The 27,466-nt window shown below is 36.8% G+C and overlaps 2 protein-coding genes across 4 annotated transcripts in view; one reads left to right on the plus strand and one right to left on the minus strand.

Moving 5' to 3' along the window:
- Positions 1–17,695, plus strand: part of ASB14 (ankyrin repeat and SOCS box containing 14) — a 22,797-nt gene extending 5,102 nt beyond the window's left edge. Inside the window, exons 6-12 of one of the 3 annotated variants that reach the window (XR_826294.1) lie at positions 1,869–2,114; positions 4,576–4,747; positions 5,196–5,739; positions 7,798–7,951; positions 8,849–9,049; positions 9,776–10,037; positions 16,183–16,511. Coding sequence is in view for 1 of the 3 variants with exons in the window: in XM_010851655.1 (XP_010849957.1) it covers positions 1,869–2,114; positions 4,576–4,747; positions 5,196–5,739; positions 7,798–7,951; positions 8,849–9,027 (1,295 nt within the window). In the remaining 2 variants the exon portion in view is untranslated. Of the gene's footprint in view, positions 1–1,868; positions 2,115–4,575; positions 4,748–5,195; positions 5,740–7,797; positions 7,952–8,848; positions 9,050–9,775; positions 10,038–14,513; positions 14,595–16,182; positions 16,512–17,640 lie in introns of those variants that run through there. The other 2 variants (XR_826293.1, XM_010851655.1) reach the window with 2 other exon arrangements.
- The window catches only part of APPL1 (adaptor protein, phosphotyrosine interaction, PH domain and leucine zipper containing 1), a 34,479-nt gene continuing 17,745 nt past the window's right edge, over positions 10,733–27,466 (minus strand). Inside the window, exons 10-22 of the mRNA XM_010851653.1 lie at positions 27,004–27,162; positions 26,192–26,380; positions 23,345–23,387; positions 21,902–21,958; positions 20,399–20,490; positions 19,825–20,007; positions 18,434–18,486; positions 17,668–17,842; positions 17,530–17,566; positions 16,521–16,667; positions 15,895–15,945; positions 15,516–15,605; positions 10,733–14,591 (exon numbers count right to left, since the gene is read on the minus strand). Coding sequence (XP_010849955.1) covers positions 14,445–14,591; positions 15,516–15,605; positions 15,895–15,945; positions 16,521–16,667; positions 17,530–17,566; positions 17,668–17,842; positions 18,434–18,486; positions 19,825–20,007; positions 20,399–20,490; positions 21,902–21,958; positions 23,345–23,387; positions 26,192–26,380; positions 27,004–27,162 — 1,423 coding nt within the window. The 3' untranslated portion in view covers positions 10,733–14,444. The remainder of the gene's footprint in view (positions 14,592–15,515; positions 15,606–15,894; positions 15,946–16,520; positions 16,668–17,529; positions 17,567–17,667; positions 17,843–18,433; positions 18,487–19,824; positions 20,008–20,398; positions 20,491–21,901; positions 21,959–23,344; positions 23,388–26,191; positions 26,381–27,003; positions 27,163–27,466) is intronic.

The following is a 27,466-nucleotide window of genomic DNA, read 5'->3' on the forward strand; positions in this document are numbered from 1 at the left end:
TTAAGCTAAAATAGAAAAATTGATTGAAAACTATTAAGAAACCAGTACTCAGGTATCTAGATTACTTCTCCCAATCTGCCCTGCTGGGTCAGATTCCTCCCCAACCCCAGCAAAATTTTGGAGGTTTATTCTCTGAATAGTGTAAGCAAAGGTTCTCAGGACTGGAGATTATTAGGCAAGGGCAGGAATACTGGATTTGAAACACTGGAGGAATTAAGCAAACACCAGCTGAGATCCCCCAGCTCTCCTCCACCAAATTCTAGAAAGCTGGTAGCTAGAACTTCACCCTCCAAGAGAAGGCTTCTCTGATCAGCTCAAGGAGAAAGAACTAAAAATAGTGAAATTGGAGGTTGCCCAACAAATGGCCCAGGCATATCAACCTTCAGTTAAGTCAGTGTTTAGAATTTCCAGTCAGATTTTTAGTTTCCAATTCTTAATCATGAGCAGATATCCAAGGACTATCTGAGAAAAGTCTCCAACAAGCAAAGATAAACAACTTGGAAGAAACAGATTATTTAGGGAAAATAAAATGTAAGGGAAAGTTATCATTAATTTTCTCAGAAAAATCAATGAAAGTTAATAAAATATCAGGATACTACTAAAAAAAGAACAAATAACATTCTTGAAAATTAAAAATACGGTAGAAATTTTTTAAAATGCTATAAGATAAAGTTATGTAAGCTTTATCTTACATAACTGAAAAGAAGAAAAGAAATGAAAAATAGGAAAGAAAAATAACTAAGAACTAGGATGACCATTGAAGAAGGGCAACATGTGAATAACAGAAATAGCAGAAAGAACACACAAGGCGGCAGTGTGCCATCAGTGAAACAGGTCAAGAGAGTTATTTCCTAAAACAAAGGACGTGTGTTTCTAGAATGAAAGGGCACAAAGTGCCAACTCCATGATTTAAAAAAGACCCAATACCCTTGGGTACTCCATATTTCTAGTCTTAGAGCAATTATAGCTCTTTATATCGGAGAAGGCAATGGCACCCCACTCCAGTACTCTTGCCTGGAAAATCCCATGGACGGAGGAGCCTGGTGGGCTGCAGTCCATGGGGTCGAGGAGTCAGACACGACTGAGCGACTTCACTTTCATTTTCACTTTCATGCATTGGAGAAGGAAATGGCAACCCACTCCAGTGTTCTTGCCTGGAGAATCCCAGGGACGGGGGAGCCTGGTGGGCTGCCGTCTATGGGGTCGCAGAGTCGGACACGACTGAAGCGACTTAGCAGCAGCAGCAGCAGCAGCTCTTTATATGGCATATTATAAATGGTGGTGAGCAGAATTCATCCTGATTCAGTGTCTGACACCTAGCAAGGTTCCTCAGACACAGTTGGTGCCAACAATTAGTGAATGGATAGGGAGATGGATAAATTAAGTTCTAGAATCTTAAAGGACTAAAGATTATCATCCAAATGTGAATTAACAGCATAAATGCATAAATACCAGTTAGAGAATTTGGTTTACAAAGTGTGAGGTTAAAAATTATTTCCTAATTATAGCTTTTTTTGTTTTTCTTTATGTAAAGCAACTACAAACATTCCTGGGGCTGTACTGGATACTTAAGTTCCTATTTTCTTGAGAACATAAAGATGATACATGAAAACCTTGTTTTTCAGCCCATAAGTAGCCAACAGACAATGAATAATTGGTCATGACTTAAAAGCAAGTAGCCCATATTGATTAAAACACTATTAATATTACTTAATATGTACCTCATTTTTTTCCTAAGCACAAATTGTTGGCACATGGAGGGCAGGTAGGAAGAACTCCTTAAGAAGCCTCAGGGAAACTAGCTGATCAGACACTCTGGCCTGAATTTCCTGTCGAGCATGACGCCTCCCTCACTTCCAATTTCCCAGCTGTTCTACAGGACTCCTACGATATGGCCTCCTTGCTGATCAGCCATGGAGCCAATGTCAATCTTTTGTGTTCCAACAAGAGGACAGCGCTCCACGAAGCAGCCAAGCTGGGCAGACGGGACATGGTGGCACTCCTGCTGGCTTCCGGGGCATACCCTGACCCACAGAGCTCCTACGGATTCACTCCTCTTGCTCTTGCTGCCCAAAGTGGACACACTGAAATCATGGAACTCTTACTGCAGAAAGGCAAGATTTTTCTATACAGTCAGCACACTTTTACTAAAGGGTAACATGGCCAAAGTGTTCTCCTCTTCACTGAGAGCTTCAAAGTAATAGAAGTTAACATTTCATTTAAGCTTAATATTCATGAAAGTACATGTTAATACATTAGCTACTGAAAAAAACCTAAAATAGGGATTGAATACTTCTTACTTGCTCTGAAGTAGATTCCCTGAAATTTCTCGGCTGCAGTTTACTCTTCTACTTAATGTTCCCTGACCATGTTAAGAGGATGGTTGCTTTCTGTTTAATTTTTGTGTGTGACTGTTCTTTTTTAGATTCATAGAATGAAAGGCTTCACAAAATCCTCTATATGTTTTCTCTGCTTGAGCTAAGTGATGAGGCAGTCCAATTTGTTACCAGATGAATTATTAGGAAATTCTTCCTGATTTCTTCTTTGTGAGTCCCAGTTCTCCTCTCTAGTAATAAATAAAACTCTGAGAGAAGGGGAAAGAAGGCAACTTATATATGTTGACTACTTTCTCAGCACCAGGTATTAAGCTGCTTATTTTACCTCAGACAGTCTTCTGCAAACCCTGTGAGGTAGGCATTATTCTCATTTTAGCCTTGAGAAAAGTGAGGCTCGGCGATGGTACCAGTTGCAGGACTTCCCTTCAACATATCCTCTCCTGCCACCAGTGCTGTAGCTATGGACATCTTAGATCCTGGTTTAACTCGCAGAGACCCTGGCTCAGAGAACGTTGGCATTTACTGTCTTTGAGGAGATCCCCCCCCCCGCCACCACCATTGATGACACTGTGAGACGAAGCAGTGTATTATCTAAAGCTTTTGTTCAAAGAAGCAAATCTTTCCCAAGATTTCATAAAGTCCCAATATTAGAATTATCTTCTTTATTCTCCTCCCCATTTGTGTCCAGAAGCCTTATTTCTTTCTCTAACAACAGATGGTCCTGGTTTCCAATTTTCTAGACTGCACAGAACAACTTTATGCTTTTTAGACTTACCTAAATCCTTCCTATCATATAAGGAGAGGCTAGTTCCCAATAAATGGCCATAAAACATTTCAAGTAAAATGTTTTGAGTGCTATCAGAGATGGCTCAGGTCATTAGCTGGAAAAACAAAGTAAACACTGGATCCTTCATCTGCAACCTTTTGTGCAGATCATTGATTAAAACATAAAGAAGCAAGAGAAGCAACAGATTTTAAATCCTTAACCTTAAAAAAAAAACAAACAAGTATGGGTTGACCTCAGTGAGGGGGCGTCTCCCTTAGGTAAGCCCCTTTACAGTCATTTGCTCATGGCTACTAAATAACAGAGCCAGGCTTTGACCCCCCCAACTGTCTCATTCCAAATCACATTAGTTTACCACCCTGCATTGCTAGACTGGTAACATAGCATCATCATAGATATAGGCCCTGGGTCTGGTCCGCCTGGCATGAATCCTGACTACCTTGCTGACTAGTTGTGCATCTCTGGTGAAGTAATTTAATCTCAATGAAGCTGAGTGTCTTCATCTTTAAAATGAACATGTTAGCATCTACCTCCTAGGGTTGTTGTGAAGTTTAGAGATTACTATATACATAAAGGAACTAGTACCTAGTGAGTACTCGTTACATGGGGACTTATTAGACACTTCTTGAGTGAACTCTGGGAGTTGGTCATGGACAGAGAGGCCTGGCGTGCTGCGATTCACAGGGTCGCAAAGAGTCGGACATGACTGAGTGACTGAACTGAACTGAACTGAAAGCATTCTAGAACTGGGGTTCTGGAGCAGCCATTTTATATTCTAATGATTATGGAGTCCAGACTAAATTAAAGTCACCATAGCTTTTTTTACATGAGCTATGAAGGGGACCAGAGTGTCCTCCTTTTCTTTTGTCCATTCGAATGCTACTCTTTGTTGAAAGCCCATTTACTCAGAGGCCTTCCAAAACTGACCCAAAATTCATCTCTCCTTCCTTCACATCCTAGTCCCACTTACAACCCCAGCCCCACTCACAGCCCCAGCCCTGAGATCTTCAAGAAGACAGCCTGTGTCTATACTCTTATTCCCCACACCATTCACAGAGCACTTAACTTACAGGGTACTGTACTATATACCCTTTTAACTATCAGCAGTCTCCACCTTCAACTAAGAACAGCTAGTGTCTCTTAGTATGCACAGTCTCCTAGCAACAAGTTAAAACAGAACAAATACCCCTTTCCACCATAAGATCTTCATTAGATTCATGGTGACATAGTTCAACAGGACGGTTAGTGCCATCTTATATGTGTGTTATGAGGTAAGCAAGCTTTTGTATGCAGGTCTGAAAATAAAACCTATAAAATTATTTCTCCTGAGATCCTTAAGTTAGAAACATGTAGCTTATAAAATTACTCTGAAAGCCAACACGTGTATTTATACTTGAGAATACTTAAGCAATACAGTGAAAAGACTCTGCATAACATCACTCTTTCTCCTCCTAGGAGCTAATGCTCTTGGTCAGGCCTCTGACTCTTCTTCCATCTTACTTGAAGCTGCTAGCGGAGGAAATCCAGACTCTGTGACTCTCTTGCTAGAGTATGGAGCTGATGCCAACGTCCCTAAGAATTCAGGTCACCTGCCCATTCATGTAGCAGCTGACAGAGGTCACTTGTTGTAAGTTCAACCACACTATTGCAAATAGAAATAGTAATAGCTATGGGATTGGGGGGTGGTTTCTGGGAACTTGATATTCTTCATCTCTGATCCTCCAACTTCAACACCACTTTTTAAATTAAGAAACTCTTGACCAGCTAGGAATTGGTAAATTCAGATTGCTCTGTAGCCACTGAGGAGACATAAAACTGTCTTATCAGGTCACTTGGCAATGCAGGGACCCTTGTGTCTCACTGACTGGGATAATTCTGAATTTTTTATTTAGACCTGTAACTTTACCTGGTATCAGAGATTTTGCATGCAGGAACTATGCCTTTTTTTTTTTGGTTGGGGTGTCTAAATATTACCTGATACTAATACCACCCAGTGCTAGTATAAAGCAAGTACAAACAGGTCAATGCTGCATCTTAACAAAAAAATTTTAATGCACTTTGAAATTCTGTCTCAGAGCTCTGAAGACTTTGGTTCCCGTTACTGATTTTGCTGCCATTAAGCGGAGTGGCATCAGTCCAATTCACTGTGCAGCAGCAGGAGCACACCCCAAATGCCTGGAACTTCTCATCCAGGCGGGATTTGATGTGAATTTCATGCTCGATCAGAGAATCCGCAAACACTACGATGACCACAGGAAGTCGGCTCTGTATTTCGCTGTATCAAATGGTGACCTCTCTTCAGTTAAGCTGCTTCTAAGTGCTGGAGCTATGCCTAATCAAGACCCAGTTAACTGCCTCCAGATAGCCCTCAGGATGGGCAACTACGAGCTGGTAAGTCTGCTGCTACGGCACGGGGCGAACGTTAATTACTTCTGCAGAGTCAACCCTTTACATTTCCCATCGGCACTGCAATACACACTGAAAGACGAAGTCATGCTCAGGATGCTGCTGAATTATGGGTATGACACAGAGCTATGCTTTGATTGTCCTCATGGAGACAAAGTTCATCGTTTCTCTGCTTCTGAAGGCTGGACGTCTACAGTTATCAAAGATACAATGGTAAGTACACACCATAGCAGCTGTCACCCTGTGTCGTTATTATTGGTGGCCCTGAACTACAGCAACAGATAAAATTCCATTCTTTCCAGAAGCTCTGGTTGGAAAGATTTTAATACGATAAATATATGATAAACCTGATGACAGAAAGATGAAAAAAGTACAGAAACAGTTTGGAGGAAAAAGTGATTTAACTCTACTCAGGGGATTTCACAAATGAAGCAACATCTGCACAAGGTTGCGAAGAATGATTGCAGCCTTACATGATCACAGTTATGCTTTTTCTTTGAAGAAGTGAGTTATCTAGCTAGAATGTTTCTGGGTTCCCTGTACTCTAGGTTTTTGACTCTAAACCATTTGATTAATGATTTTCTTTTCTGTCACTTTCTGGTGAAAAAAGAATCCCAGTAAATGTTGCTGACTTCCCTCTTTTTGAGACATTTTTCTCTTTGCTTTCATCACACCAGTCTCCTACTTTCCCCCTGCCTAACTGGTCGCTTCTGTTTTCCCCAACTTGAGCCTTTCCCCTGATTTTTCAAATAGCTGCCACCCTTCAGGCCTCATCTCAAGTGCTACCTCTTCAGAGGCCCTTCCCTACCGATCTTATTTAAGGTAGTTCTGCTTCTTAATCATTCTCTTTAATGCTTTTATAAACTTTTACCAGTTTCTGAAATTCTTTAATATTTTACTGATTATCTGTCTTCCCTACAAATACATAAATGTAAGCTTTTGTTCACCACCTTCATCAGCTTACAGATCTATGCTCAGATAGATGTACTATAAATACTTGAATTCATATTGTTAAAATCTGAAAATATAATGAAAAAAATCTTTGGATCAATTCTGAAAAATAAAAAGCAAATATTTTAATATTGTATGTTACTTTTAGGTTATAATTAATGAATGACTTGGTTAATTTAGGTAATATGTCAGCTTGTATGGCTTCCTGACTTTTCATATAGTATTATTTGCCTTCTTACATGGGCATCTTGTCTGCTGCTGCTAAGTCGCTTCAGTCATGTCCAACTCTGTGCGACCCCAGAGATGGCAGCTCATCAGGCTCCACCGTCCCTGGGATTCTCCAGGCAAGAACACTGGAGTGGGTTGCCATTTCCTTCTCCAATGCACGAAAGTGAAAAGTGAAAGTGAAGTCGCTCAGTCGTGTCCGACCCTTAGCGACCCCATGGACTGCAGCCTACCAGGCTCCTCTGTCCATGGGATTTTCCAGGCAAGAGTACTGGAGTGGGGTGCCATTGCCTTCTCTGCTTATTTTGTCTAAGGACATGTAAATCACTTAAAGGTAGAAACTATCTTACGCTTCAAGTATCAGGGTGGGACTATGTTATGAATGATAGAAAACCCCAAATAAAGGTGGCTCTAATAAGATGGCTTATTCCCCTTTCATAAAATAAAGGCAAATGTAAATAGCGTTCTAACTGGACAGTTCCATGATTCACAGGAGAAACCCACACCCACACTGCAGTGAGCAGGATGGCTGGCAGGAAGGAGCGCACACTTTGCTCTTCTGTAACATTCTGGGAGTTTCTCACACTTCCACTGACATCCCATTGGCTGGGACAGTCAGGTGGCCACATCTAGATGCAAGTGAAGCTGGAAATATAGTCTTTATTCCAGACAGCAGTGTGGGCAAACAAAGGGGTAATAAATATTATCTAACAGTCTCTTTTAAATCCTCATTGTATCTTACAAAGTTCAGGAGAGTTAGTAGTAAATATTTTTCCCAATGATCCCCTGGAAGAGGAAATGGCAACCCAATCCAGTATTCTTGCCTGGAGAATCCCAGGAACAGAGAAGCCTGGAGGGCTATAGTGCATAGGGTTGCAGAGTTGGACACAACTGAAATGACTTAGCATGCATGTATGCATTTTTCCCAGTGTTAAGAGTCAAGAGATGTTTTCATGTTCGACACCTTTGTTTGTAAACGAAGAACCTGAAACCTTTGGTTCCTGACTCTGAGTGTAGTGTTCTTTTGATGACTATGTTAAAACACAGATACGTAAGTTTTTCATTTACTTTCATGGTTCTGATTTTCTTCCTCAGTTCTGTGAAGTAATAACTTTGTCGTGGCTGCAGCATCTCTCTGGGAAGGTTGTTCGAGTGATGCTTGATTATGTTGACCAAGTCAGGATCTGTTCAAAGTTGAAAGCTGTGCTCCAAAAACAGGGCCTCTGGTCAGAAATCCATTTTATCTTGAGTAAGTATCTTTCTTGAACATTCTTACCAAAAAATACTAATTGAACTCTTGTTTTGCAGAACATTGTTCTCTTCAGTTAAAAGCTTGACCTGAAGAAACCAAGAAAAAGACTATTCCTACCAAAAAAATGTTATTGTATATACTTAATGTGTACTTATTAACCATTTCCCAATAGATGAAATCTGTTACATAATTATTTATTATATAGGCAGATAATAATTTCCTTTTGATCCCATGGAACACCATAGACACAGGAATTAAAAACTATGAAATGGGGCTTCCCTGATGGTCCAGTGGTTAAGAATCAGCTTGTCATTGCAGGGGACATGGGTTCAATCCCTGGTCAGGGAACAAAGATCCCACATGCCGATATACTGCAACTACTGTGCTACAGCAAAATGAAGATCCTGATAGTTGCAAAAAAGACTTGATGCAAGCAAATAAATATTAAAAAAAAAAACAACTATGAAATGGCACTAAAAACAGGGATGAGAAAATGCTAAGATCTAAGACTCTAAAGGATAGTAAATGACCCTTCAAACAAAATTGTAGCACCTAAATCAAACTAAGAAGAATTTCTTTTATCTAATTTCCCCACAGAGTCTTTAGTTTTTAGTCTGACCCCAAGGGGCAGGACAGGGGGTTAATACATGTAGATGTAGGAGCTTTAGGTCTCACAGGCCAGACCTACAATTGATGCCAATCTTTGGACTCTAACATGACGTGGTCTGAAACCATAGCTACAAGATTTGCAATGAGAAGTGAAAAGCTACTTCCCAATTTGGTCACAGCAAAGGAAAATCTTGGTGGCTTAAGTATAAAATACATTGGCTAAGATCACTGAAAAATCAATCAATTCTTATTCCTTTTGGATAATGTGCCTCTTTTGCATTTTAGCAAACCCTCGCTCTCTTAAACATTTGTGCCGCCTCAAGATCCGGAAGTGTATGGGGCGTTTGCGTCTGCGCTGCCCCGTCTTCATGTCGTTTCTTCCACTACCCAGTCGTCTAAAGGCATATGTACTTTACAAAGAATACGACCTTTATGAACAAGGAATTTTCACAGGAACCTGGTAATCAAACTATTCTGGATGAAAAGGTACAGATCTGCAGATGTCTTTCTTAAAATTTGACTTGTATTTCTCACTTTACCTGGCGACTAAAATCTCAATGCAGTCTAGGTTCTTCAGAGAGTCACTCTGAACATAGCCTCTCAATAGATGGCTAGCATTCTGAAAGGCAGTTTTATAAAAATAAAACCCAAAGTAAAAATTTCAACTAAGATTATCAGTTCTAATGCTATATTGATCTTACATTAAATGTATGAATTCATATTTTTATATGCCCAAAATAATAAATGCGACCTCTGATAATTCAAGGTAATTCTTAATAGTAATATTTTTTATAGAGAAATACATATATAAAATGCCTTAGTGCCTACAATGGATAAAGTATTGACCCAAGTACCTGATCCTAGAAATTAGCTGTTCCTGTACATAAGTCCCAAGACCAGCTTAGTGTCTGTTTATGTGTAGAGTGCAGTACTGAGGTAATTCAGCTGAAAGAGAATCTTCAATTGCAGTTTCATCATTAACGGGATACATGTATTCCTTCTTTCCACAAAACCCTGGCTAAGCGTTACCATTTATTGGTTCATGTGATCACTGGAATAAAAACTAAAAGTATTTTCAAATGGATGATGGTTTATGATTTCTACACTGAGTCCAGTCCCATAGACAGAGAGGAGTGGCTCACTGGTAAAAGCAGTTATAGATATTAGTTTACAATTTTGTTTCTGTATATTCTGTGTTGCATTTAAATACAGGTTTCTGGATGTGGAAGTGAGGAAAGAAACTGAGAAGACATTCATTCAGCCGCACCTGTGTACCATCATATGGCACATCAACACAGAGGACAGAGGGGCACGATTAAGGCCACAGGCCCAGTCAGTTATAGCTTGATGTTTATGTGTTCAGTCTTAGCATACATTTTTTTTTTTTTTGGCATAATACAGTCCTTCTTACAGAAACTGAAGCTGTATGACTTCTTTCTGATGTAGGGATTCATGGCTATATAAGACTATTTCAGTAAGTACAGACTTAAAATTACTTTTATAATATAGTTTTCACATAGAAAATTTGCAAAACTAGCTGGCATGAATAGTTTTTTTTATTTTTTTTTAATCAAAGTGTGGTGTCTGTTTATAAATGAGTGCTAGATTATATGTATGTTCATATACAAATATATTTAGGATATACATGCATCTAGATAAATTGTATAATTCTAAAGTTAATTTCATCTACTCCCTGGACCTCCTACGAATGTATACATTTCATAAAATTAAAAACAAATTAAAACAGAAACTGCCAGTAGAACAGAACTTGGTGAATGTTATAGGGAACCACAGAGAGCACAGCGGATGTATTTTCATTAGTATTACAACTACAGGCCCAACCCACATAAGCTGGCATACACAATAACCTGGTCCTTTAAACTACAGGAATTCCTTTGAACAGGACCAAGCACAGCAAGTATACACTGTAACATGTCTACAGTAATTACTGAAAAGTCCCTTAATTTTTCTAAAAGGAAAAAAGTCACTAGATTTGATACTATTTCCCCATGAGTGACATTTTTCCCCCCATTTTAGTTGTTATGGGATTGCAATAGAGTTAGATGTGTAGTAGTATCTTAAAAGATTAAGAAAAAGTCCATTTGTTTTATAAGCATCATTTGAAATTACTCGGAGCAATAAAATTCAGAGTATATACCAGATATTTCATACAAAAAAGACTATAAAAAATCATGGACTTTATTATACATTAAAAATCTCCTAACAGCATATTTCCTGAAGCCTTATCAGGAATACTTATTTTGACATAATGAAAAAATAAGTTCTCCACTCCACATGTATACCACCATTACATAAAGTCAGGTTCTTCAAATTTAATTCTAAAGAGAAATGTAGCGTAATTTTTAATTGCATATACACGATTAATAGTATCAGTGAAATAAGAATTAACCAATTCACTAACATTACAAAATCACCAAATATACAAAGCGGTCTTGCACATTAGTTATAACTTACTCCCCGGTTCTCATATTAACCTAAGTAAATTACATATGAGTACAGCCACAAGAGATTAGTTAAAAAGTATAATATAGTTCCAGTTTCAATTTTTTATGTAGTATTAATTACTATGGAAGAAAAAAAATCTCATGAAAGAAGAGTAAGCCAAACTTGCTAAAAATAAAGTCAAAGACTTGCTTGCTATAATCAGTGTGTTTGAATATTTAAAGTACAGTTTGAATGCTTGGGAGACTGTTATCAAAGTCAATGTTAATATTTTCATTTTATTAATTTGGGTGACAGATTTTGCAAAACATAGGCTCTTAGTCTGTCAGCATGTATAAGAGGATTCAACTCAAATACTTGCAGTTCCTATATATAACTCAAAAGGAACTCAGATGCCTTTACCACACATGATTACATGTGACATAGAATGGTATAAACACCCCAATATCCTTTTCTCAAGCATAAAAGTAACATAAATTTACAACCTCTATACTGTGGGATCTGAGAATTCTTTTGAAATTAAACACAAGGAAATTGAAATTAAACACATGACTATAATCATTATAGTCATGGCAAAAACTAGACTGGGGACTATGTTCAAGATAACAGTTTCAGTTCCTTGTTAGCAAGTTTTCTCAATTTTACAAGGGGGAAGGAATAATTAGTTTGCTATCTATTGACTTCATTACCATAGTTATAAAAGTACAGTTGACACAGGGAGCACGAGTGCCTAGCAGAATTAGGTAGACTTAATTTCTTTCCTTTTAAAGAATCCGTTTTGTTAATGTCTAAAAACCATTAAATGCAAGGTTGAATCCGAGAAAGATATCCCAAAATCTAATGCTGTTACCACCAAGAACATCCAAAAGCTTGAAGGGATTTCAAAGGGGAACAAAGGTCGGCTTGAATGAATGAAATGAAGTCGCTCAGTCATGTCCGACTCTTTGTGATCCCATGGACTGTAGCCCACCAGGCTCCTCGGTCCATGGGATTTTCCAGGCATGAATACTGGAGTGGGTTGCCATTTCCTTCTTCAGGGGACCTTCCCGACCCAGGGATCAAACCCGGTCTCCCGCATTGTAGGCAGACGCTTTACCGTCCAAGCTACCAGGGAAGCCAAGAATCCATGGGGAGCCTTCTTTAAACAGAACATAGAATTTATTAAAGTTGATGCTTAAGTATCTGCCATAATGGAATAGTTCACATGGTTCTACAGCAATGAAACAGAAGTTGAATCATCTAACATTGTTAAGCCCACACATGACTTCTGATTGGCACTGGAATGCACTCTGGTCTGATCTAGGGGCATGAGTGTGTTATTGTAGAAATTCCTAACAAGATATGACTTAAGAAAAGCCACAAGTTTGTCCAGCATGCCTAAGTCTCAGTACCTTTACCTTTCATCTACATTTTGCCCAAGAGCGCTTACCAAGGGCAACGCTTTGCTACCATGCAAAGCACCAGCCTGGTTAACACTGTCTCCTGATGCTGACCATGTTCCTTGCATGGTGGCTGACAAGTTACACCTGAACTAAGTGAGGTGGCAACCTTATAGTATAAACAAAAGACTTACTGAGACAAAAAGCTTACTAATCCTCAAAAACATCTTAAAAGCAGGATGTGCCATGGCTAACCAAATGCTGATCAGAGAAGAAATTTCAATTTCTACAAAAAGGAATGATGCACAAACTACTGTGAAAGCGTTCCCTTTAGCAAGGACAAAATAAACTCTTTTCAAAAAGTATTCCATAAATTTCTACTTTTTGACTGTATGTTTTGGTAACATAAGGCTTCAAAATAATGATTATTAAGTAATCATTATTCCCATTTGGTACATGGCTAAAAAAAACACCACAATCCTATATATAATTATCTATTCCATTCCTACAGAAAACAGTGTATATACATTGTGAAACAGCTAAGAACTATATGCCATTTCTGAATCAGAACTAAGAAGAAAAAACTATATGTCAAATAACAAAAGGCTTTTTTCCTTGTAAAATTAGTGGCTAATCTCTTGAAAATTTTAAATATATGACTATGTAAAATATTTTATTCAATATATTTAACGTGGCTATATGTACTTTTACATGTGAAACACAGGAACATAATTTCTATCAGCAATGTTAAAAATCCGAGTTAAAAAAAAAAAAAAAATCAAGTTCTGTCATAGAATTAGGCAGTAGAGAAGTGTCATTTTAACCTTGGCACCAGGTTAAAATCCTTCCTGGGTTGACTCTCCTCGACCAAGCACTCAATTACTTTTCAGGCTTTCATGGAATTAGACCTTTTACTATACTCATTTAAAGAGGATAAGTATTTACAATAATTAGTGCAAATTATTCTCTGCTCACATATTATTTGCCTACACGGATATAAAGTGGTGATCAGTATTTTATAAAAACATGGAATTATGAAAATACTGTGGGTATCAGTCTGAAATTTAAAAGATTACATTTTTAAACTAAATTCTAGGAATTTTTACTTTAAGCAGGAAACATAATTGCTATAGAACTTCTTTCTAAATGTCCCTTGATTTTCAATAAAAATTATTTCACACAATGCAGAAAATACAATGTATTTATCCTGTAACAATCTTTACATGTTAAATCCTAATCTAAAACTTATTTGAACAAAAAAAAATTCCCTTTAGTAAATTCCAAAATCTTATTTTAACCATTACTGCTCTGCAGCAATAATTCAAGTCCCAACCTGAGAACTAAGAATGTGATAATAAATGCCGAGGGCTGTAGCAATCTTGAAATGAAGACACTTAAGCTTCTTTCCCACTGGCATCAGGTATAGTCCATCAGAGAAATGCGAGCAATCCAAGAAAACGCCCTGAAATCTACAGTACCACCTGCCACAATTTGAAACTTTAAGTCTAAAACCTCTACTTTGTAAAAGTCCTATTGCACACTGTTAAAATATTGGCAAACTTGAAAAATCTTCTATATAAGGATTTTAAACCTATTCAGTCAAAAGCTTCCTCACTGCCAGCAAAATGTTCCTAATGAAAGAGAGGGAGCATATCCATGAATATCTGAAGCTGAAGAATAAATGATTTCTTATGGTCATAGCCAATTACGATGCAAGGTAATAAGTTCACAATTGGAAGGAAGAAAAGGCTTGAGCAACTGTAATTCCTCAGCAGTCTACTTCAGGGATATGAACGGGTTTCTTTCAGACATGTGGAATTTAAAATTACTGCATAGTATATTACTTCTCAGGGGAAAAAAAATCAACGCAAACCTGTTATCAAGGTTAATATTAGTTTAAAAAGTGAAGTTAAACAAGCAAATACAAATTTTAGTCTCCTTGATAGTTCAACATTGTTGTTACCTTGTGCCATTCTACCACAGAAATTGTCAACAAATTCCAAGGGGGGAGAAATATCAACCAAAAACCAAGGATAAGTTTATGCTTCTGACTCTCTCTTCTTTCCTTCTTCTCCCAAATCACTCTCTTCTGACTGGCTACTGCTAAGGACAACAAACTGCCCCTCGCTACTGGCTTGGTTTGGTCTACTGGAAGCAGCTATCAACCGACTTTGTTCTTCTAAGTCCTATTGGAAAAGACAGAAAAGAAACTGAGTTAATTTAATTTAATTTTTCAAATGGAAAACTAAGCAGTTAAATACATACTTGAGAGCAACTCCCATACTTTTGTCATAAATATGTATGCATAATTCTGGCAACTTACTGAAAACAAAGACTACACAAACCAATGTTAAACCAATGTATATTTTGACACCATTCCAGAAATCCTATCAAAGTCAACATTTTATCATCTGCATTTTTACAGTTAACAACTTACATTCAGGCCATTATTATCTCTCACTATAAACTAGAGAAAGTATATACAGACATACATACTTTAACTACCCTTGATGAAAGCCATATATGTCTCCTCTGCTTTGAGGAGACAACCTTCCAACCTTCACTGGAATATTAGTTTGTTTGCTAAATAGCAAGTCACACTAGAAGAGGGTGATAGAGGATGAGATGGTTGGATGGCATCACTGACTTAATGGACATGAGTTTGAGCAAACTCCGGGAGATAGTGAAGGACAGGGAAGCCAGGCATGCTGCAGTCTGTGAGGTTGCAGAGAGTGGGACATGACTTAGCGACTGAAGAACAAGAAGTCACACTACATGTCAATATAACTATAATGTAAACATTGTATCAGAAGACAGATGTCAGGAATTCCCTGGTGGTCCAGTGGTTGGGACTCTGCGCTCTCACAGCTGAGGGCCCGGGTTCATTCATGGTGGGGGAACTAAGATCCCACAAGCCGAGCAGTGAAGCCAAGAAGACAGATGTCATCCTTTTCTGCTATGCTGTGAATCATGTTTATGACGTAGCTAAGCGAGTGGAAATGGAACCTTCACTTGAAAATTCCAATATGAAAGTCACAGTGCTGAATTAAGGAAACTCTCTGTAAACATCATACCTGGTCAGAGAAGATCTAGACATTAAGACTGCATACCTTCTCAATTTGTTTTTGTTTACTGAGTTCTTTCTGTTGCTTCTCTTTTACTCTCTCTATTTCTTTTTGTTTTTCTGATGCCCTGCGATCCTGAAGAATAGATGAATACAACTGATGAATTAAATATGAAATAACTAACTTTTCAATTAATATTACCTTTGTAACCTTTCAAATTATTATTTGCATTTATATAAGAAAGCACACCAAAAATTTACATCCTAATGTTAGCCATTTATCCAAATTCTAAATGCTATATATCAGCAATAGCATCTATTGTTAACTTTGTATAGCAAAATCATTTTTATTTACTTGTTAATATGAGAGCTCTTGTATTACTTGAGTTAATATTCTTGGATAATTAAGTATCTTAGATTCTTACCAGTTCTGCATGCAATGCTATCTGTTTTGCCAATCCAACAGAATCACAAATCTAAAGAGGGAAAATGTAAGAAAAACTCAGACAGTTCATACATCAAAGTGATAATTTCAAGTATCCAAATGGCTGATATAACTAGTTTCATAACTCATTATAATACACTTTTTCAAACAAAAGTTGATTTAAGAATGTTCCAGCCCCAAAACCAAGCCTCTGTGTATTTTCTTCAGTCTGTGAGCTCCTACCATTGGCTCTCACATTTTTCAAGTCCCTCACTTCTTATTATCTCAGATTCATCACTAAGATGGTAAAGCTGCAAAGAACAAAGCAAGCAGCTACTGCTGCTATTCTAAGCTGGAGATATTTGGAAATGGCTGATTATGGGAATATTTTGGATTCCTAAGACAAGTTAATGAAGCCAGAAGATTGCACCAGCTCTCAATGGCCAGGAAGACACAGGTCTGTGGAGTCAGATAGCCTAACCCATCAGCTCAGCTCTCTTCAAAACAATAGGCTTTGGTGAAGCAACTCAGTTGGACTAGACAAAGTTTGGGAGTTTTATCCAGAAATCTTAGTAAGAACTTTGACACATATTTCACAATAGAAACACATTTTGAAAAGCCAAGTACCTTTTCACCCTCGTTGTTTGATTCAAATATGTAACAGACTGATGACAAGCTGCTTTCACTTCTCCCTCCTGATGTCCGAAGAACAAATCCAAAAAGCCTCTTATTTTCCTGATGTGTAGCATACAGAACTACACTGGGTAGTGGAAACTGCACAGAAAACATCAGAAGCAAACATGAGATTTTTTCAGACCATTGTAACAGCACTTCTATATATGACAAACTCACGTACTTAGTTATTAAATAGCATAAACAGAACATTAGAGTCAATCATTTTTCTTAACAGAATGGTAATCCAAGAACAAACAATCTCACATTTGGTTTGGATTGCCAGGAACATTAAAAGGTTGTTGAATACTGAATTTATTAGTCATTTACACATTTTACAAAGTCAAATTCAGTAATAAATATGGTCTCTGTTATTAAATGATTAAGCAAGCACACACCTGCAGCTATTTCAAAATAGATAATTATAAAATAAACTCAACCATGCTGGCCTTTTAATTCTTTAATTTGTTAGTTTCTTTGTTAGTCACTCAGTCGTGTCCAACTCTTTGTGACCCCATGGACTGTGTAGCCCACTAGGCTCCTCTGTCCATGGGATTTTCCAGGCGAGGATACTGGAGAGGGTTGCCAGTTCCTTCTCGGGGGATCTTTCTGACCCAGGGATCTTCCTGACCCAGGGATCTTCCTGATCCAGGGATCAAATCCGGATCTCCTGCACTGTAGGCAGATGCTTTACTATCTGAGCTACCTTCTTTAGTGTATGCTATATGTTCCCTAACTGACGGATAAATATAAATAGTAAATATCGCACCAGACTGCACTGATTCTTTCAACTACATGGAATGTTACAATTTTTTTTGGAGAGATGGCCATAAACTCAACTATAACCACCTAAAAATCAATCATAATTCATGCTTCCATATCCAAATATACAGAATCAGGATTATCAGATGTAAGATGTGTATATATACAAAGAGACTTAAAGCTTTAAACACACAGAACTCACCGTGAGCCTTGTAACTTGTGTCTGTGGATCAATTAACCTATAAATAAATAAGTAAAATTTAGGGGAAAAATGTTAATTATGCTAAAATTATGTAAATATTTTTCCCCACAGTTTTTTGAGGGACAGGTTACTACTTACTTTAAACAATCACAAGTGACTAATAAATGTGATTCTGTCATACGAAAGATGTTATGGATGGCCCGGGCAGCTAAAATTTGGCGCATTGTTTCATAAACAACATCTGGATTGTCATCTGATTTCACCTCCATAGAACCAAGGAATCGGACAATAAACAACTGATGAAGAATAGACTCTACAACAAAACAAGGTACATTATGTAATTTTAAATCCCACATTTCTTTTCCTAGGGAAAAAATACACTGCCTTCTTTAGGTTTTCCAGTGAAATATTCACTCTAGCAGAAGCACTCAGAAATAACTCCTAACTACAGTGTTCATGTTACAGAAAAAGTAAGATCTCAAATTCCAACAGCAAAAGATTATGCTTAAGCAACCGGTGATTCTGAGTTAAAAGAATTCCTTTTACTATTCTGACAGCTTTACTGTTAGTCTGAAATTATATCAAAGTAAATAAGTATGGGAAAAAGAAAAAAAATAATTATGCTCCAGAACCAGAAGAAAATAGCTGTTAGGAAGGTCAAAGGATATCTTATACAATGAGAATCTGACTATGAGGTCAAAAGTATGATATTCTATAATTTTGTGTGAATAATGAAAACTTAAGTCTGAGTAAGTTCTGTTGCTTTAAGTGCACTATGAGTAAAAAGAAAAAACTGTGAAGATACCGTTAAAACATACAGCAGAACAAATGTAAACAACAAATTCTTCTCGCAGTTTACTGCTCTGAGAATCTCTAAAATATAAGAATACTACACTTATTTTACCTTCAGTTTCAGACTTTGTACCTCCTCCAGATTCTCCAAATGGATTTGTACGCCTGAAAAGTATTTTAAAAAATTATGATCCAGTGGTCAGTCACCATGAGCCACAGGGAAGCAATCTCAATCACTGAACCCAGAGTTAAAAACTAACAGTCAGAAAACCTTGTACACACATTTTTTAAAAGCTCAAAAATACCCCTTCCTGTTAAGGAACACTACTGATGACCAACTTACTTGTTACAAAGGCCCCTGCCCTCACACTAATAGGCTGAACTCAAAGCTGCTATATTTCAGAAAATGTAGACAGATAGGATGTGTAGCCACAAACATACAAAAATCAACATCATAATAAACCATGTTGCAAGTTCCTGAATTTAAATAAACCAGGACAGAGAAATGGCTGATTTAGCTTCAACTTTAGTTACATGAGAAAAATGCCAGGAATTTCCTTGGATTGTGGGGGGGGGGGGAACCTTTTAGGTCCTCTAAGTAAGTGACGCAAATTAACTACAATAATTTGAACATTTTCTAGTATTAGACCTGATTTCTCAAGGCACCATAACAGAATGCAAGAAGAACAGCTAACCAGAGATGGAAGCAACTTCCTCCCTAATTGTGCTTGGGTCATGACACACCCACAATAAAGGAAGAAAAGTACAATCCAAAGTAGGATTTATAAGCAAACAGAGAGCTAAATGGTTCTAAGATAACACTGGCTTTCAGATAACATGAAATTGATCTCCCTAAATATGTATCTGACCTATTATATCAAATGCTAAGTATATTCCTATGATCAAATGTAAATTATTCTTTCTTTGCCTCAGTCACGTACACCCAGTTACTATATTATCAATTTATTAAGTGTCCAACCTACTTAATAAATGATTTGCCTTAAGCCATATTTCCCTCATCCATAATAAAGTTTTAACTACTCTGATAAGGATTTATCATTATATAAATAAAGATAATTCACTAATAATTCATAGCATGACAATGTCTTAGTACCTTGCTGGAGATTTCTTATTCTAACACAAGATAACATTTTCCAATAAACCTATGGCACATATATATTACTCTCATACATTAAAATATTGTCATGATATCAACTGTATTGTCACAGGACTGTCACCTTTATTCTGTAATTTTAAGAGTAAATACCTTAGAAGTAGATCTGATAAACCATTCAGAATTGAATATTTCTAAAACTAAATTATCTGAACTCATTTAACTGAGGCAAAAACAGAGAAAAGCCTTCATGATTCCTTTTCAACTATCAAAATTCTGTTAGGTAATTACAGAAAAAAACATAGCTGCTGCACAAGATATGTGAGAGATGGCTCTCAACTATAGAACTGGACTCATAAGCCTTACAGCTTTACAGACCTATCACCCACCTGCCTCCCTGGCCAGAGGCTTTTGCCTGGCCAGACTGATCTTCACACACAGGAGAAATGATGTCAAACTGTATTGGGGTATCTGGGGCAACAAGAGAATCTAGAGAGAGGGCAGCCAAATTTGTGGACTCAGATCCTAAGGATCCTGAACTGCTGGTTCGAGCTGTGGGTGGCCGAGATTGTCTAAGCAGAGAAGAAAACAAGAAGGCATTGCATTTAGTTTTTTCTTGGAAATTAAACACTGAAACCATGAGAAAAAAAAATAATTTTATAAAGCGATGAGAAGAACAAATTTTAATAAATACAACCCCAAATCACAGCTACTTGATCAAAAGATTTCTTTCCAATTACTAAATTCAGAAAAATAAATCATTTTAACCTAGGGATAAACACTAAGGAAATTTGGAATCCTTATTTATTTAGTGCTCTTGCTGGTGAATTCACCAATTTGAAAGTACATTTTCTAGAACTATTTTGTACTAATGTAACTAGCACTGCTAAAATCCAAGTGTTTGCTAACACTTTCAATAGCCCATATAGTTCTTTTTAAATAACCCACAGTCCGGTAACTCACCCTGCCGGCCTCAGGCTCTCGTGCCTCTGCTGGAAAGATGGGGAAGGAGTGACAGCTTCCAAAGCTGACTGATTTACTCGTGCAGCAATTTCCTATTTTTTTAAAAAAAGGACTAATTAGTAAAGCAAGAAAACCAACAGTTTAAATATAACTCTGAATTCTCAGAGTGGTCTTAAGTTATACTTAAGTTGTAAACTTAAACTGTACTTTTGTAAAAGTTACTAAAGTAGTTCCACATTTTCTAGCCTTAGTATTAAGATACATAATTAACTTCACAACATTATAACTTAAGTTTCCTCTTTCTTCCTATAAATCTAAGGGAAAAGCCTGATTTTTTTCTACTAGTATGCTACGGTAAGTCACTTCAGTCGTGTCCGACTCTGTGCAACCCCACAGACGGCAGCCCACCAGGCTCCCCCGTCCCTGGGATTCTCCAGGGAAGAACACTGGAGTGGGTTGCCATTTCCTTCTCCAATGCATGAAAGTGAAAAGTGAAAGTGATATCGCTCAGTCGTGTCCGACTCTTAGCGACCCCATGGATTTCAGCCTACCAGGCTCCTCTGTCCATGGGATTTTCCAAGCAAGAGTACTGGAGTGGGGTGCCATTGCCTTCTCCTTCTACTAGTATACATAATAGGAAATATTGTTTTTTCTTTAAATTTTAACTCCCAGATTTTTTAGATTAAGGTTTGTATTGCTAGCACCTGGTACAGTGCCTAGCATATGTGCACTCAAACTTGCTAAGTATAGAAATTTAAAAGGAGTAAGAAATAATCAAAATCATTAAGTATATGACTATGATGCTGAAGTTTACATAATTTTACAGAATGTATTTATGCTCAGAAATATCTGTGTATTTACTGATAAAGTTAATATGGATATTTTTAGGCCAGATTTGAAAAAATATTTCCATAAGAAATATTTTAAAACTTATTAAATAATTTAAAACTTATTTAAAACTCAAGCTAAATAAAACAGTGTGTACACTAGAAAAAATAATCACAAAACATTTTTGCACTTCTGTGTCTTATAGTTAGGCAAAAATTAATGAGAGAAGAATTATTTAATCACTTTGTGACACACTGTCACAAAGTGATTAAATAATTCTTCTCTCATTAATATAAATAATTCTGGATAATGTCAAAAATATTAAAACTTTGACTTCTGATAAAAGTACAATAAGTCTGAATTATTCAAATCCAAACTCTGTATTCACTTTATATTCCCTAGATATTAACAAGTCATCTAATTTGCATTTTAATTTTTTGTTGTTTCCAAGGGACATAACAGAAAGAAAAATCTAGATTGGCAGGAAATTAAGTTAGTGAAAGCAAAAGACTCCTCTACAGTTAGCACTGATTTTCTTAAATTCATAAGATCATTATAAAACATTCAGGAGCAAGTTAAAAGATTACAGAACTTGAGAAAATGTAATAAAAGCCATATAAACCACCAAATTACTAAATTTTGCCAGATCTGGATACCATAAAATAAAAATATTACCTCTGGGTTTTCACTTAAATATATTTGTTTAGAAATGTTATTTATTGTACAGATCCACTGCAAGAGGAAAAAACAGAAAAATATGATTAGCATTTTTTTCTACAGTGCTTCCCTTCTAAAAGAGAGTATTCAATATTTAACTAACAGAAGTTTTAGTAGAAGTAACATATAGCCTTTCTTATAAGATACCTTCCTATATACAAAAGCATATATATGTATAATACTTGAAGGTATAACAGAACACTGAAGAGATTTGTTATTTTTAAATCCCACATTTATTTAATTTAAAATATAGCCGTCATATTAAATTATAATTTAATAGTCTGTATTTATCTTTGTAATATCACATCCTCCTCTACTGCTGCTGCTACTGCTAAGTCGCTTCAGTCGTGTCTGACTCTGTGCGACCCCCATAGACGGCAGCCAATCAGGCTCCCCTGTCCCCGGGATTCTCACATCCTCCTCTAATCCTGAGCAAATAAAACAGTCTGAACTCAGATATCATGATTAATACCAATGTAAAAAAAGTTAAGAGCTAAATATATTCCTTGTGAATGTATTTTACTTACTTCCCTTTCAGGTTTATAAATAACACAGAAAACACTCGCTGCCCCACATCCTCTGCTTCACTCTTAAGGATTCTGGTGCCAGAGGAGCCTCACAAAACTAACCTAATATTTACTGTGTTTGGTAAAAACCCTGCAAAGAGCAGACATATATCTGTATTCCTCAGAGACCAAAAGCAGGTTTTAATACCTACTCTTTTCTGTAAGAAGTAAATAAAAGTTGATCTCTACGTAATTTCCAACATTGTCTTCTACCAAGACAATTATATAATACCAGATAAAATGGCTCATTATCAACTTAAGAGTATATTTTCATTGAAGATTTCTCAAGACACAGTTTTTCAACTGTCAGTTCTTAGTAGTAACTTACCTTCCATATTTGGTGTACTACAAGTAAAAGTGGAGCCAAAAACAAAAGAGTCGTGAGGAAGAATAAACACTCCCAAATTTTTGTTTTTCTTTCTTTCATTTCCCCAAGGTTTTAAACTTTAGTTGCTTACTGCCATGCTACATCTGCTGCTACTATGTTCTTAATGCAGCAAATACTGTCTCAGAGGGTTGGTAAGAGAAGGGAATAAACTCAACTCTAGCCTCATGATACTAACAGCCTGCCAGAAAGCAGCAGTCACAAGGCTATTTCTGAATCTGAGCTTCTAAAAGGAGAGCAAGCAGTGATCTCTAAGCTCTCTACTTATAGGTCCACTTATAAAATTCCATGTGAAACTTAAGAATGTTGCTTGAGGGACAATTGACTTTTATGAAAAAATTAACCACGATTTCCCAAATTTCTAAAATGAACACATCAATATATCTTGTCATCAGAAAAATAGCTTAAGGTGATGATAAAGAAATTAAATATGAATAGATAAAATTTTACCTCTTCATGGTCTTTTTTACTCTCTGCTTGCAAAATTGAAGACCTGAAAAAAAAACAAAAAAAAACAAACCAAAAGTCTGACATTCAACTTTTTTCTAAAGTACTTTTAACATGAATGAGAAATTTTTACCTTTAAAGATACACATAAAACCAATCAGTATCAAAAACCAAAACACAACAGAAAACATGTAACCTAGGAGACTAACTACCAGAGGTATCAGGACTTAGATTTTACCAACTCTTCACTTTGTCGATCTATGTCAAGATGTACCAAAAAAGAAATGTGCTGGTTTTCAGAAGGCAGACTATAGAAAAGGACACTGGCACTAAGACAATGCATTTCAACTTTCTGACACTCACCACATATATTTCAAATATAAATCAGTGGTCTTAATAGAAAACACTAATTTTACCTCATTATTTACTATTTTTCCTTGAATATTGTTAAGTAAAACTTTTCAATATATTAATCACTAACATAAGGAGATGTAGGTTTATATTTTCTTCTTTTTTGGAGAATACAATATTGTGTTGGCCTCCGCCATATATCAACATAAATCAGCCTCAGATATACCTATGTCCCCTCCCTCCTGTACTTTCCTCCCATCTTCCACCACCCCATCCCATCCCTCTAGATCGTCACAGAGCACTGGGTTGAGCTCCCTGTGTCACAAATTCCTACTGGCTATCGATTTTACATATGGTAATGTATATGTTATTTAACTTACATGCAGAGTACATCATGAGAAATGCTGGGCTGGATGAAGCACAAACTGGAATCAAGATTGCTGGGAGAAATATCAATAACCTCAGATATGCAGATGACACCACCCTTATGGCAGAAAGTGAAGAGGAACTCAAAAGCCTCTTGATGAAAGTGAAAGAGGAGAGTGAAAAAGTTGGCTTAAAGCTCAACATTCAGAAAACTAAGCTCATGGCATCCGGTCCCATCACTTCATGGGAAATAGATGGGGAAACAGTGGCTGACTTTATTTTTCTGGGCTCCAAAATCACTGCGGATGGTGACTGCAGCCATGAAATTAAAAGACGCTTGCTCCATGGAAGGAAAGTTGTGACCAGCATAGACAGCATATTAAAAGGCAGAGACATTACTTTGCCAACAAAGGTCCGTCTAGTCAAGGCTATGATTTTTCCAGCAGTCACGTATGGATGTGAGAGTTGGACTATAAAGAAAGCTGAGTGCCGAAGAATTGATGCTTTTGAACTGTGGTGTTGGAGAAGACTCTTGAGAGTCCCTTGGACTGCAAGGAGATCCAACCAGTCCATCCTAAAGGAGATCAGTCCTGGGTGTTCATTGGAAGGACTGATGTTGAAGCTGAAACTCCAAATACTTTGCCCACCTGATGCGAAGAGCTGACTCATTTGAAAAGACCCTGATGCCGGGAAAGATTGAGGGCAGGAGGAGAAGGGGACGACAGAGGATGAGATGATTGGATGGCATCACTAACTCAATGGACATGAGTTTGGGTAAACTCCAGGAGTTGGTGATGGACAGGGAAGCCTGGCGTGTGGCAGGCCATGGCATCACAGAGAGTCGGACACAACTGAGCGACTGAACTGAACTGAGCTGAGCTGAATGTATGTTTCCACGCTATTCTCGCAATTCGTGCCACCCTCTCCTTCCCCCACTGTGTCCACAAGTCTGTTCTCTATGCTGCATTGCCATTGCTGCCCTGCAGGTTCACCAGTGCCATCTTTCTACACTCCACATGCGTGCATTAATATATAGTATCTGTCTTTCTCTTTCTGGCTTACCTCACTCTGTATTATACGTGCTAGGTTCATCTATAGAGGTTAATATTTTATGAGTTAGGAAAAAAAATTGTTTTTGCTAATTTTGCATCACACTGGGAATATGAAATGGGAAATCATGTTAAGCATTAGCAGAAAACTGAAAATATAAAAATGTAAATACATCCAGTAACATTAACAGTTTGGTAATTTGGACAAATGAACACAGGGACTCCCAACATCTAGTGTCATAAGTGGCACACAGTAATTGACATCCATTATATTTACAGAAGGACCATGAAATAAACATTCAGTATTTTCTTAGCTATTTAAAAAATGTACTTAGAAGAAAATATAAAAACTGTAAGGCAATAACCAAAAAGTTAATTGTTGCTTCTGGTTAGTGAGGTTATAACTTTTTTTCATACTGCCTTTTATATTTTTTCTGTGCTTCTCAAAAATTTGTTTTAAAAGCTATTTTATGGAATTCTTGTTTAATGCAAAGGTAATAGAAGTTTTTAACATGGCATATAAACATTAATGGCCTAATAATTAATATGATCAGAAATATATGATTAACAGTTTAAAATATTTTTGTTAGCACCTACTACACACTGGGCACGTTACATATGTTAGATTTCTAGTCTTCATAACAATTTATAAAACAGAAATGAAGATCCTCCCTCCCCCCATTTTACAAGTAGAAAAATGAAGCTTAGCGAGGTTAGGTAACTTGTCTAAGACTATAAAGTAGCTGGTGGATCCAGAATTCAAACTTTCTGACCCCATGTTGAAACTCTTTATACTAACTTGTGCTGCCTTCCCGACACCATGCTGGACTTTCACTGACCAATCTTTTAACGTGAAATCACACGTCTTTACTGCATAAACTTGCTTTGACAGCCTCAAAATATTAAGACATCATTTATGCAAGTCAAAAAGGAAAATTCAACTAATTTCTACAAAATTAAAAAAAATTATCCTAATACATAATAATTCTAAAACATCTACACAATGTCCAAATGCAAAGGAATTATCCTACATTTCAGTAGTTTAAGATATGACAGTTTTTTAATAGTAGAGAAATATACTAACTTTTTGCCATCAAAAGAAGTGATCTGAAAACAGTACCGCCTGTCTTCACAGTCCACAGCCATCACTGAGCAGTTGTCTATGTCCATGGCCAGGCCTCCTGCTACGTCCCCACGGGCCTGACTCATTAGGTTTCCACCCTGCGTGAAGTAAAACTGTCTGTCCCAGGTAGATGACACCAAGCCTGTTTTACTAAATGAAGAAAGTACATTTATTCTTTAATAACAAGCCAGGTAAAAAGGCACCAAGGTGCCTAAAAAACATAAACATCAGTTTTTCAGTCATAAATTCATATATGCTGACCCCCTTGCATGAGTGTGCATGTATATATTTCCAAAACAAGATTAGAAATGATCAAATTATAGCTATTATAATGATGCTCCATAAAATACTGTCCAACATTCACGGAAATAAATTCAAAAGAATTTATTTTACTGTGAGGGTTAACTTGCTTTATCCTTTCTTCTGGTAAAAACTAACATTTGACTTGATGGTGTGATTACATATATTTTAAATTATGATAATGATTATCATAACATTCACTTGTTATGCCATTTATTTAAACTCTAATTGGTTTTACTGTTTAAAATAATTCTAAATCATTTGATAAAAATCTAAATAGAATTTTACTTTTGAAAATTACTCATGTACCTAATTTGTCAACAAGCTGACATAAATACTAATTCCATTTATTAGTAAAAAGATTCTACATTTAGTAAAATCAAAACAATTTGGAGATATCAATTATACATTATATTGACTTGCTATTGCCTTAACTGATACACAATATATGAAAACAACAATAGTTTTCTTACTTCCTAGCATTAAGGTACCCAGCCTTTCGGGTTAAGTTTCGATGAACAGGAAATTTTGTGGGATCTGGGTCAGGCACGTATAAGGGGTCACTGGCTACTTCCAAGTCCTCTATTGTCTGCTGCATGGTCTCTACATCACTGTCCATTTCCCTGCGAACACTAACAGAGAGAACAGATTATTTACTACCAACCACAACAAAGAACACCTCACCAATCTCATTTATCTGTATATTTGTTCTGTATGTTTTCCTAAAGAACAGCAGTAGCGTGGCTGATTAAAGTAGCATGCTTATAGCAGCTTTACATTTTGAAACTTTAGATATTTTGAAAACAATACCAAATTCCAAAGCTAGTGAATCCACACCGAATGACTCACTTTGGAGGAATTTTCAAACTGCTCTGTCCTGTGCCTTTAAACAGTAATCATTTTCATCTCTCTCCATATCACAGTTTAACCACATGA

This window comes from Bison bison, unplaced genomic scaffold (assembly GCF_000754665.1).
Source record: "Bison bison bison isolate TAMUID 2011002044 unplaced genomic scaffold, Bison_UMD1.0 scf7180017864304, whole genome shotgun sequence".
Lineage (NCBI taxonomy): Eukaryota > Metazoa > Chordata > Mammalia > Artiodactyla > Bovidae > Bison > Bison bison.